Below are 13573 nucleotides of genomic sequence, written 5' to 3'. Positions count from 1 at the left end.
AAACTGCACACAGTGTTCCAGGTGAGGCCTCACCAATGCCCTGTATAATTGTAGCAAGACACTCTTGTTCCTGTACCTGAATCCTCTCACAAGGAATGCCAATATATAGTTTGCTTTCTCCACTGCCTGTTGCACCTGCACTTTTATTCTTAGTGACTGGTGAACGGGCACACCCATGCCTCTTCGAACATTCCTCTCTCTCAAATTGCAGCTATTCAAATAATAATCCGCCCTCCTATTTTTGCTGCCACCTCACTTTTATCTACATTATACTGCATCTGCCATGCATTTGCCCATGCCTTCAGTCTGTCCAAACTACACTGCAACATCCCTGCATCCTCCACACAGATGGCCCATCCTCTGGCTTTATGTTATCTGCAAATGTTGGGATATTACATTTAGTTCCCTCATCTAAGTCATTAACATATATTGTGAATAGTTGGAGTTTTGGTAGGATCCTTGTGAATCGCCTCTCATTCAGAAAAAGATCCATTTAGCATCATAGAGATGTACAGCACAGAAACAGATCCTTCGGTCCAACTCATCCATGCCAACCAGATATCCTAACCTAATTTACTCCCATTTGCCAGCACTTGGCCCATAGCCCTCTAAATCCTTCCTATTCATTTACCCATCCAGATGGTTTTTAAATGCTGTAATTGTACCAGCCTCCACCACTTCCTCTGGCAGCTCATTCCATACATGCACCACCCTCTCCATGAAAACGTTGCCCCTTAGGTCCCTTTTATATCTTTCCCCTCTCACCCTAAACCTATATCCTTTAGTTCTGGACTTCCCCACCCCAGGCAAAAGCCTTGTCTATTTATCCTATCCATGTCCCTCATGATTTTACAACCTCTATAAGGTCACCCCTCTTTTCTGTCTGCCAGCCAACTTTCTGTCCACCTCAATACATTAGCCCCAATCCCATGGGCTTTAATTTTGCTTTCAAAGGGAAGCTGAATGAGTACAAGAGTAAAAAGTGAACAGAAAGAGATGCTGAGGGGCTGAAATGAAGAAATTTGAGTATGGAATGTGATTCAAGTGGCATGTAAATACCAGCACAGATTGGGTGGGCTGAATGGCCTGTTTCTCTTGCAATTCTGCATTAAATCTTCAAAGGTTGGGATATCTAGCAAAGAATTTTCTCCCCACTCTCGCAGCACCCTCTTTCTAGGTGTCAAAGCACTGGAATTGAGCTTATTGCCCACAAGCTGTGGTGAGTCAGAGGTGAGTGGTCTCCCAACTGTGCCACATTGACACATGCTGTGTCCAAATGTAGACCCATTGACAGGGGTTTCTTTTCTCTACCCTGCCTCCCAAGTGGCTGTTCTTCACATCTGCCTCTAGATAGCAAGAGAAGGTGGACAGGAAATTGGACCATGCAAGAGGAAACCTCGCAGGTGAATGCTACCTCAATGTTCCCTGCAACAGGGTTGACTGAATGGTGACTGATCAGTGGCTCACACTGGGATCTTACCAGCTCATGTGGCTCAGACCTATACCAGGTGGTGCATTTTGGTACTGAATCACATGCTGCTTTACACCATGGCAGAATTAACCTCAATTGTCTAATCCAATGGATTAAAACCAAATTTAAAATGTAAATATATTATCTCCTTTTTATATCACAGGTTCAGCCTTAGTTGGCGTATAGCGTCCAATTCTCGACACCATGTGGTAGAACGGATGTTAGGATCTTGGCAAGAGTTTAGAAGTGATTGACTAGAATGGCACCAGTAATGTCACAATGCAGAGAGACTGGAGAAAGCGGGGTTGTTCTCCTTAGAGCAGAGACAATTAAAGGGAGATTTAACATGATGATGAAGGGTATTGATGGAAAACATAGGGAGAAACAGTTTGCAGTCCCAGGACAGTCAGTAACCAGAGGGACACAGATTTCAGATAAATGTCCAAAGAACCAAATGACAGAGTTGAGATTTTGTTCTTTAGAAAGAGAGGTACTATGATTCTGTACCACAACTGCCTGATAGGGAGTAGAAGCAGTTTGAAAACAGCTTTCAAATAGGAATTGAGTAAATACTTCAAAGGTTAAAAAAAAAGGAGCTTGGGGAAAGAGCAGAGCAGGTTTATTAATTGGACAGTTTGTTCAGAAAGCCTGCACAGGTATGCTGAGCTGAATGATCTTCTCTGTTCCAAAATCTTATGGTTTCCATGCCTTAGAATATCAATAATATGGGGAAACTGTTGATGATCAGCCATAATCTGTTTGAATGGCAGAAGCAGATTTGAGGGGCTGAATGGCCTACTACTGCAACAGTTTCCTATGATGGACCAAACAGCCTCACACTGCACTGTGGAACCAAACGATGAGGAGGAATAAAAGAGGAAAAAACATGACAATCATGCTCAACAGTTTTCCCAAATTGCATTTTCTTTGCTGATTTATTTCCTAAGCTAATGCATTAGACTTTTACTGCAGGGATTTGCTAATTCCAAGTCCTGACTGAACCATATGGGAGTCATATCAGAGACTCCAGATAGTAAATACCAATCTGACAATTAAATTATGAGGAAACCATGGGATTTATGTCTGGGTCACAGAACAGCAAGAGTGCAATAAGGTCTGTAATAAATCGGTCACAGGGAAATGGGATTCTCAGCTATTTCCAGCCAGATAATTTAACAGAGACAGCTAGAGTGTTGATCAAAGCTTTTAAATCAAATCAAAGTATTCTGCTTTAAATCTCTTCAGTTTTATTTATTTAACTTGCTTGTAGATTTTTTTTGTACATTTCAATGCAAGGGCCAGGGAAGGGGCAAATTATTTACCCTCAGGAGTGGAGCACACTGCTTGAATTTATTACCATGTTGTTACCATGACCAATTAGTAGTTTTACCACAGGTATTAACAAACAGACAGGATTTGGGAACAGCCATCAGCAGCCAAATCTCTGCACGAACAGGGCAGGTCCCCCCCACCCCTGGGGGGCACTTGTGAACCCGTTAGCTTTTCATTTTAGCAACAGCCCAACAAATTTCATGATTTATCAGTTCTGTGTCAGCTTCCATATCAACCGGTTTTATTGAATTCAATTTCACAACTTGCCCCCTCGGGATCTGAGCTCATGACCTCTGCCAGGACCCCTGCTGCGCTCAGCACCAGCATCGCTCACATTCAGTATGCAGTGATCTAGATCATACTTGGGGCAAAACAAGATGGCCATTCAGCCCATCATACATATGCTAGCAACACGTCCTGGAGTCAGCTTGGAACTATGGGGAAATGATTCTGTACTTGTTATTTGCAGGACAAAGACAAAGAACCTGCTTGAGACTTTGCCCTTACAGGAGGAACCTCCCTCTCCCAATTTGTCATAAGTCCTGACCCCAGAAGACAACACTATACTGGAATATTCAATTTTGTATTTCCTACATCAACTATTTCTGTCAACTCAGAGGCAGCTTACAAATTTACAGCAAACTGACAGAGAATTCTGCTTTGTTGCTCTCCCAGCCACTTACACAGTAATTACAGTACAAAAGCAGACCATTCATCCCATCCCCTCCTTAATGGTCATTATCCTTCCTATAAGCAGCATCTTAATCATAAGTATTTGCTCCTCTCCCCATAATCACTTTATTTTCTCTACCCTTTAATCATCTATTTGTTGATATAACCTGTATTTCACTCACCAACTCTGAGACTGCATGCTTCCTATTTTAGGAGCAAACAGCACTGGGTTGGGTCCAATACAGGACGGAGTAAACACCAGTCACCGATCCCCAATTGCAGGTAAAACATACAGGAGCAGGAGAAGCACTTTGACCTTTGACCTGCCATCTACCTCTACATACCTGTTTCGGCCTAAATACCCTTCAGCAACAAAAACCTATCAATCTCAATTTTGAAGTTAATTGGTCAAGCATCAGTTGTCACTTGCAGAGGAGAACTACAAAGTTCCACCATCCTTTCAGTGCAGGAGCGTTTCCTGTAAGGTTTAGTTTTAATTTTTGGAGTCCGTCCCCTAGATGTGGATTCCCCCAGTCAGCAGAATTAAGTCCTCTCTAGCTATCCTCTGTGTCTTTTAATATCTGTTAGTAAATCACCAATTGATCTTGTAAATGCAAGGGAACAGAACCCTAGATTAGTCAAACTCTCCTTGCAATTCATCCCCTGAAATCCATGTTTAGTATCATTCAGGTAAGTCTACACTGCACTCCCTCCATAAGACCATAAGACACAGGAGTGGTAGTAAGGCCATTAGGCCTATCGAGTCCACTCCGCCATTTAATCATGGCTGATGGGCATTTTAACTCCACTTACCCACACTCTCCCCATAGCCCTTAATTCCTTGCGAGATTAAGAGTTTATCAATCTCTGTCTTGAAGACATTTAACGTCCCAACCTCTGCTGGACTCCATGGCAATGAATTCCACAGGCCCACCACACTCTGGCTGAAGCAATGTCTCCTCATTTCCATTTTAAATTGAGCCCCTCTAATTTTAAGGCTGTGCCCATGGATCCTAGTTTCCCCGCCTAACGGAAACAAATTCCCAGCGTCCATGAACTTCCATGAGAAAGCTCCTGCAATGCATCCAGAGCCTGTGGTTTAGTGAGCTACTGATGGGTTGAATGTTTCAGTGTGTTTGAGAGGTTCATGCATGGTTTTGTGTCTGTAAGATTGCTCATTACATTGACTGACTCAGTGCTGACACTCTGCAAAGTTAGGACCTTACAGCTTGCTGCTGTGTGGCAGAAGGTTTTTTTTTTAAACTCATTCATGGGATGTGGGCATCGTTGGCTAGGCCAGCACTTATCATCTGTCCTTATCTGCCCTTAAGTGAAGAGGCTCACTCAGCCATTTCTGAGGGCTGGTAAAAGCATTGTTGTGGGTCTGGAGTCACACTGTGGGCCCAGACTGGGTAAGGATGACAGATTCTCTTCCTCTAAAGTGAACCAGATAGGTTTTTATGATAGTGTAGTTTTTTAGTGACAAAACATACTGAATTTGAATTTCACCTTTTGCCATGGTGGAATTCGAACTGACAGCCTCAAAACATTAGCCTGGGGCTGATGTTGCTAGTGACATGACCAATCAGTTTCTGCTGGTATCCCGTCAAAGAATAAAACAAACAACAATCCTGATTGGTGAAACTATTAGAGGTTGGATTGCAACTCGTTCTGACAAGAAGCTGCTAAAACCCAAACATTAGGCAAATGATCTGATTGAGAGGTGCAGGCTGGATAGCAACAAGGATCAGTTAGACACACTCAGACTGGCGTTGGTCATCATTCTGCCAGTATCGGAAAGCAACAGGACCATATCCAAACCAAGACCCACATTGAAACACATGCAAGGCCAAATTTCAAATGAAAGGATGCTCAGATGAAGCATTACCCCGGTCTCTCTCAAACTTTCCCCCATTGTGACCCCCACCTTGGCGTTTGAAGATTTGAGGGAAGGCTCAAACATCAGGCACATGTCTGAACAACTTTCATTCAGCTAAAAATTTCAACAAAAGAAAAGTTTTCAGGTTCAAGAAAGGGCAAGGAAATAAATAAGGTTGGCGAAGGAATAGATGTAAAGTCATAGGGAAGGGTTTGTAGGAGCTGGAGCTGAAAAACATGGACTTTGCAAAGGGCTTTTGCCAGGAGAGGTGATTGGATTTTGAGATGGGTTAATAAAACTCTCAATGTCATCCTGTAGCAGATTAAACGTTGAACACAAAGTGCAGCTCTCTCCCTGAATTACTGCTTCAGATATGTCCGTTAGCTGAATGGTTCATATTACAGCAAGCAGCACCACTTTAACCAAGTGGAAATAAATCATCGGGGACAGCAACATTGTATAAATCTAGACAGTCGGCTGGTTTGGAATCTGTCGTTTGTGTGCTACAAGAGATTAGATTCATGCTTCACCAGTCGCTGTCATACAACTAGCATTACATTTCTCATATTGGGTACCATCATTAGACATTCAGTTAAGGAAGTCCTTGGACTAAGTTTAGATGCCACCAATTTGTGAAATACCGTCAATGTTGTTTGAGACAAATTCTCTGCATCAGCTAGGAGGACAGGCATACTAACACCAGTATCCTTAAAGCAGCCAATATCACCAGCATCAATGCTATGATCATCCGAAACCAACTCTGTCGGGCTGCCACGTGCTTGGAATACTGACTGCCAAAAACCATCCTCTTCACCCAGCTCAAGGGAGTCACTCAAATGAAAGGGGGCTTCCCACAAGAAATGCATCATAGATATCAATGCACAGGAGACCATCATTCAGAAGAAACTGACATGGAGGAATCTCTGTCATTAAAGGGCACAATTATTTGAGAACCCACCTTGCCAAGACTAAGCACTGAAAAGGAAAACAAGAAAGGAATGCCAACGATCTCAAGGACAAGGACAACTTCCACCTCCCAGGAGCATCTGCCCAGTGTGTGGTCAGAGAAATGGCTCTAGGATTGGGGTCATCAGCCACACAAGGATCCACTGAACCCAGAGGCTACTGACATGAAATTACTGAGGTGGACAAACTGACTTGGCTGAGGGGTGACCTGATAGAGGTTTATAAAATTCATGAGAGGCATGAATAGGATAAATAGGCAAAGTCTTTTTTCTTGGGGTGCAGGAGTCCAGAACTAGAGGGCATAGGTTTAGTGTGAGAGGGAAAAGATATAAAAGAGACCTAAGGGGCAACTTTTTCTCTCAGAAGATGGTACATGTATGGAATGAGCTGCCAAAGGAAGTGGTGGAGGCTAGTACAATGGCAACATTTAAAAGGCATTTGGATGGGTATATGAATAGGAAGGGTTTAGAGGGATATGGGCCAGGTGCTGGCAGGTGGGACTAGATTGGGTTGGGATATCTGGTTAGCATGGAAGAGTTGGACTGAAGGTTCTGTTTCCATGCTGTACATCTCTATGACTCTATATCTTGTTACCGAGTGATAGTCAATGACCATGTCTGTTCACAGAATCAGAACAGTCCAGTTCATTCAGCCCATTATATATGTGCCTAATGTATTTCCTACAAAGTTTGTAAATCTCCCTGAGCACCATTTTATCCCATCTCTGGGCAGTTTGTCCAGTAATACCTCACTCCTCTCATCCCAGAGATTCAAACCCTTGGACCTTGTGGGTCACGGTGTTGAATATCCCAGCAATGTCACCCCTTGAGTAACAGCTGTGTCTCATAAGACAAAGCTTCCACAGGCCTGAGGTCAGACAGTATCTGGCATGCTGGGCCTAATGGGCAACCTACTCAGGGTGTATTCCCTCAGGACATTGCAGACACTGGTAGGTTTGAGTGAAGGAAGGCAGGAGAAAGCTTAGACAGAGAATAATCACTACAGAGTAGTAACAGGCCATTGTCATTTTGTATATCCACACAAAAGTGAACACCATCAAACTATTTCATCAAAAAATCAAACTCTTCCATAAAACCCTAAACGGGAACAAATACTAAACTGGTTGAGAAACAAATTGGAGAAAGGTTACTCTTTGCAGAAATCCTCACATTACCTCTGTACGTTATTGTACCAAGCCTGTACATCCAAAAAACAAATATCAGTGCACAACAGCCACTCACACACCAATGCTGTTGTTTAAAAGCATACTGAAGACCACCCATAGGAATGACCTGGTGCTTGCCCTCCCGTGAAGAGCAGTTCAATTACTGAAAAGCTACTGTCCTCTTCATGAAATCTGCTTATTCCTTTCATGAGCACTGAGGCATTAAGAAACAATTAAAGAGATTGCATTGCCAGTCTCCCTAATTTTAATGCAAGATCTAGATCTGAGGCTTTTGACCCCAACAGACCATTGTTTCAATGTCAGACTGAATTAGGAGTTCAGACTGAAGCTAATCACATCAATTACTTGAGATCACCAATTCTTGATCTGTTCAATTAAAATTAAGCAATTTTCTTCAAGCAATTCATGGGATATGGGCTTCATTGGCTGGGCCAGCAGTTACGACCTATCCCTAATTGCACTTGAGAAGGTAGTGGTGAATGGCTGAGGTCCGTGTGCTATAGGTACATTCTTAATGGGAGCTCCAGGATTTTGACCTAGTGACACTGAAAGAACACCCAAGGTAATTCCAAGTCAGGATGGTGAGTGCTTTGCAAAGGAACTTGTAGGAAGTGGTATTCCCATGTTATCTACTGGCCTTATCCTTCTGGATGAGAGCAGTCATGGATTTAGAAGGTAATTCCAAAAGTTTTGGTCACTGTATTAAGATTAAATTGTACAGGAACCTGTTTTTAACGTCAGGCATTTCCTTAGTTTTTAAATCTTTTCGGTTTACAATCTTCCCAAACAGTGTTTCTAATTGTGCGGCAGATTCAAATAAAGTCAGCTCCCAGAAGAACATACACACTGACTCACCTCACTTCCGATGATATCGATCCTATGCTGCACCTGGGGCACCCACTGTCTGATGATAGCGAAGAGCTCAGCAATGGTAGTCTGGGGGTCAAATAGGATTTCTTGGCAGGCCGGGTCATTTGGGTCAAAGAATGTAAAGGCTGCACAGAAACACATTTCAACCAATTACTGTGTTGTATTAACCTGTTGCCACGCATAGGTGAGCACCCAAAGATCCAGGACCACCTTCGGGATCTAGATCCCACATACAACAGCAACTGAAGCCCCTGCACATGGCAAGGAACGAGATAACTACATTTCCATTAATGATTCACACTTGTCTAACATCTCTGCTGTGGGAAATGCCTCCAGAATTGAGTCTTGCTGAGAGAGTTATTGAGAGTATGATCCAACAACAGCTTTAAAGGAGCCAAGTCAGGAAGGTTTTGGAGAGGGTTTCCAGTAACTGGGCAGATGTAACTGGTTGTTTTCAGGATGAGTTAGGAGTTTGTGCTAGTGGAGCTCACGATATCAGCCAGGGGTCAGTTATAGAAAACCAGCTCAGGAGATGGGGATGACAAAAATCTGGGTGTGCACATCACTGGTGCTGAATGTGAGTTCATGGCATTGTAGAGAGTGAGCAGGAGTGGGAATGGACAGAATAGTGCATTAGAAGCAGAGTTGAGGATCACATGGAGCACAGCGGCTGAACCACAATCTTTACCGCTCAATTGAGCAGATGAGGGGAATAGTTTATCGAGTAACTTCCAAAGGGTTCAAGGCATTGCATGGTTCAAATGGAAGTGGTTATGCTCATCCTAAGTCTGATGGTCATAGCTTCTGCCAAAGCGGACATATTAAGTATTTGGAGCAGATAGCTTTACGCAGTATGTAGGGAATCACCCATGTATCTCCCAGCTAACAGTTCCACCCTACCAGAGGTCTGGGTGTAGTTCTGAAATAAAAGAGCATTATGTTGAGTTGAAATGAGGTAAGGCGTGAGGGGTTTGCATCGACTGTAAATGGCCATTGTCCTGTTGTGGTGGCTTTGTAATGTCTTGTCGCTGTCCTTGACCAACTTGGAAGATGAGGCCACCAACAGAAAAGGTGATTGAGGTGTTTCTAAGAGGGTCACTGGCAGCTGTTTGGCCACACTAGAGTGCATGGGGTTAAAGAGTCAGACATTAGGACCCTTGGTGATGGGCGACTGTCACAGACCTGAGAGCTCAGCACCAGGTTCAAAGCCAATTATAGCTCAAAGCAGTTACCATAATCCTTGGGCAGTGGTGCTGGGGCAGACGGGTGAACAACAGGTTTCTTGCGTCTCTCTAGCACCGGGCTCTGGAACTCTGCTGGCTGCTGCTCGTGGAGCTCTTTGTGCTCTTCCTCCGAAGCAACATCCGTCACATTTTCTTTTGTCATCTTCAACAGTTTCTGAAAAACATTCCAAAAGATTAATCACCGCCGGACAAAAAAAAAATCAACTATCAATTTTTTTCTTGGTGGGTGTTTAATTACAAATACACGATGTGATAAGCTATCCTCATCATCTCGTCCCTTATAACAATGAGGCCATGGGGAAAGTGATTGGTTCTCAGGCTTTATGGGCACATCCAGGACCAGGGAATGATCTCAGAATAAGGGATTGCACATTTAAGGCAAAGATGAGGAGAAATTTCTCCTTTCAGTGGGTAGGGAATCTATGGAATTCTTTATCGTAGAGGGCTGTAGAGGCTGGGTCATTAAACATATTCAAGGCTGAAGTAGGGGAAGCCATGGGCTAGTGTTATTATAATTGTACTGTTAATCCAGAGACCCAGGTAATGTCTAGAGAACCTGGTTCAAATCCTGCCACAGCAGATGTTGGAATTTGAATTCAATAAACATCTAGAATTCAGAGTCTAATTATGACAGTTATCAATTATCATGAAAAACCCATCTAGTTCACTCCTGTCTCTTTTCTCCCCCCTTTCCTTTAGGGAAGGAAATGGCCATCCTTGCCTCATCTGGCCTACATGTAACTCCTGACCTACAGCAATGTGGTTGGCTCTTAACTGCCCTCTGGGAAATTAGGAGTAAGCAATAACTGCTGGCCTGGTCAGCGACATGCTCATCCTATGAATGAATAAATAAAAATAATGATTTTTTTTTAATCAGTAAAAGCGTCAAGGGCTATGAGGGAAAGGCAAGAAAGTGGAGTTGAGGATAATCAGACCAGCTATGATCTCATTGAATGGCAGAGCAGATTTTGTGAGCTGATTGGATGGGAATGGGTGAACTCATCCAGTGGGACTGACTACTTGAGAGCTGCCTTTGACACAGTCACTTAAGGCTTTAATATATGTTCCAGTGCTCTGTTTAGGTTACAGGCCCAATCAGGTGGCTTTATTCGCTAATTATTGGCTGTGTTGTAGATGAGAGTTGCGTAAGAGTTAAACCATAATAATAATTAAAAAGCCAAATGCTAAGCACATTTCTCACCAATCTGGAGACTGTTTCCTAAATAGGGCTTTCAAATTAAACTCTCAGTAGGGGCAGGGCGAGGCAGAGTAGCAGCTGACTGAAGCATTTGTCTTTCACATCAGTGAGAAAGGATAAGTATTTATTAAGCATCTTTCACAACCTCAGCATGCTCCAAAGCTCCTCTAATTCTGGCTTCTTCCGTACCTTTTAATTTTAGTTGCTCTGTCATTGGCGGCTGTGCCTTCACACACCTGGGGACTGAGCTCAGAGATTCCCTCTCACTCTGTTCCTTCCACATGCTCTTAAAACCTTGGAGAAAGTGAGGACTGCAGACGCTGGAGATCAGAGTCGAGAGTGTGGTGCCGGAAAAGCACAGCAGATCAGGCGGCATCCAAGGAGGAGGCGAATCAACATTTTGGGCATAAGTGTCAATTAAGCGTGCCTAAAATGTTGATTCTCCTGCCCCTTGGATGTTGCCTGATCTGCTGTGCTTTTCTAGCTCTTAAAAGCCAGCTCTGTTTCCCAGGCTTTAGGTCACCTGCCCTAATCCTTCCATTTGGAGCTTGGTAATTTATTTTTGATAAAATTGCTCCTGTACAGCTCCTTGGGGCATGTTATCATGATAAAGGGGCCAATAAAAGGCTGCCATGAAGGTTCTCAATCTTACCCTTTGCCTCAGGCATGGTGACCATCAGGCTAAACCTCAGCACCACTCCTCTCTGTGTCTCTCTCTGTCTCTCTCTCTGTCTCTGTCTCTCTCTCTCTCTCTCTGTCTACCACTCCTCTCTGTGTCTCTCTCTGTCTCTCTGTGTCTCTCTCTCTGTCTCTGTCTCTCTGTGTCTCTCTCTCTCTCTCTCTGTCTAATGAGACAGCAGTTGCGTGGTCCTTTGGGACTGTGGTGACTTTACTTTAATTACATATAAAGGTAATTGCCTTCAGTTATTGTTAAATACAGCCAATGTAGTCATTATTTTTAAATGTAGGAAATATTAGGGTTCGATTGCAATGTAAACTGTAAGGACTGGAAATTTCCTCTCACTGCTGGTGTAACCCAGCTCACTGGACGCATTCAGATAGCACCAGGTGGAAATAGAGGCTTCGAGATCCCTAGGATTTTTGGCTTAGTTCCAGGCTTATTGCATCCTAATTTGATACTAACCTGCACTACATGGGCAATCTCAGACAGAGAGTTAGCTGTGCGTTGATGTAGTTACAGGATCATCCACTGAAATTGGGGAATGAAGTATTTCCAACAATTTTCTACCTTTGAGAACATCCTTAACCTTGTTAAATCTGGACTTCTCAAAGCTTTTGTTTTTACAGCTAATGCTGTGCTTTTGAAGTCACTATTGTAATGCTGGAAATGCAGCATCAAAGTTATATACAGAGAGACCTCATAAAGAGCCATGTGAAGATGAATACATAAGCTACTTTAGTGAATATAACTGAAAGATAAATATTGACATTTGGAAGAATTTCCATGTTCTTCTGCACACTGGGACCACAGGATCTTGTACATTTGCCTGAGAAGACAGGCCTCAGTTCAATGTCTCATCAGAAAGTGCTGGAAAAACTCAGCAGGTCTGGGAGCATCTGTGGAGAGAGAACAGAGTTAACTCTTTGAGTCCAGCGACCCTTCTTCATTCCAAGTGCTGTTCAACATGGACGAGTATTGATTCATCAGCCGAGGGCAGGCAGAAAGTGATAATCAGCAGGAGGTTTCTTTGCCCAGGTTTGACCTGATGCCAATGAAACTTCCCAAGACCTGGAGTCAATATACAGGACTCCCCGGGCAATTCCCTTCCTCCTGATTGTATACCACTGTTCTACCATCACTCCCAGTAGGGCAGAATATACCCAGAGATGGTAATCATGTTGTTTGGGATATTGTGTGTAAAGGTATGACTCCGTGGACATGTCTGTATCAGACTGTTGCTTGATTAGTCTGTGAGATACCCCTCCCAATTTTGGTACTAGCCCCCAGATATTGGCAAGGAGGAAGCTGCAGTGTTGACAGCACTGTATTTATACATCTGCCAACGTGGGATTTGAACTTTGGTCTCCAGAACTTTACCTCAGTCTCAAGATTACTAGCCCAGTGGACAATATCATTCTGTCACTACCTCCCCACTCAGCCTCTCTACTGTGTCAATACTAGCCTTTTGAAAGAGCTATGCAATTTGTCCTCGTAAAATAACATCTCAACAACCTAAGGTGTTCCACAGCTACTTGCAATCAAACCTAAAACACAATTCTCAGAACTTCTGCTGACAATTTCAAAACTCAGTAGTGACAGATTCCAAAATTCCCAATACAGCAAAGGATCAGTTGGCATATCTGTCCATTTGCAGGCATCTGAATTCTTAAGTATAAAATATTTGGATGTTCTAGATTACACCATAATTTAAGTAAACCTAGGTCTCAAAACGGTCTTTTGAGAACTTGGACCACCTCGACCCATTAATGGACATGATAGTGATGGAGCTATTGTTCTGTCTCTTGAAAATCCAGGCCACACAGTCTTTTTGATTTGAACAATGATGATATGCTTTTATCTGAAGTGATGGCTGTACTTCAATTCAATGGTTGATCAGGTGCACACAGATTTTTTTTCCCATGCTTCAGAATTCTTTCTTCAAATCTGTCTAGATATTGTTGTAGTTCTGTTCGCCAAGCTAGGAATTTGTGTTGCAGACATTTCGTCCCCTGTCTAGGTGACATCCTCAGTGCTTGGGAGCCTCCTGTGAAGCGCTTCTGTGATCTTTCCTCC

At 43.2% G+C, this 13573-nt stretch overlaps 1 protein-coding gene across 1 annotated transcript in view; it reads right to left on the bottom strand.

The window, feature by feature from the left end:
• Window positions 1–13573, bottom strand: part of clip3 (CAP-GLY domain containing linker protein 3) — a 50311-nt gene that overhangs the window by 25978 nt on the left and 10760 nt on the right. The window contains exons 2-3 of the mRNA XM_043680752.1: window positions 9609–9774; window positions 8362–8501 (exon numbers count right to left, since the gene is read on the bottom strand). Coding sequence (XP_043536687.1) covers window positions 8362–8501; window positions 9609–9762 — 294 coding nt within the window. The 5' untranslated portion in view covers window positions 9763–9774. The remainder of the gene's footprint in view (window positions 1–8361; window positions 8502–9608; window positions 9775–13573) is intronic.

The sequence above is a fragment of the Chiloscyllium plagiosum genome, chromosome 41 (assembly GCF_004010195.1).
Source record: "Chiloscyllium plagiosum isolate BGI_BamShark_2017 chromosome 41, ASM401019v2, whole genome shotgun sequence".
In the NCBI taxonomy this organism is placed as follows: domain Eukaryota; kingdom Metazoa; phylum Chordata; class Chondrichthyes; order Orectolobiformes; family Hemiscylliidae; genus Chiloscyllium; species Chiloscyllium plagiosum.
Note: the sequence above shows the minus strand (reverse complement) of the source record. Positions and strands in the feature narration are given on the sequence as shown.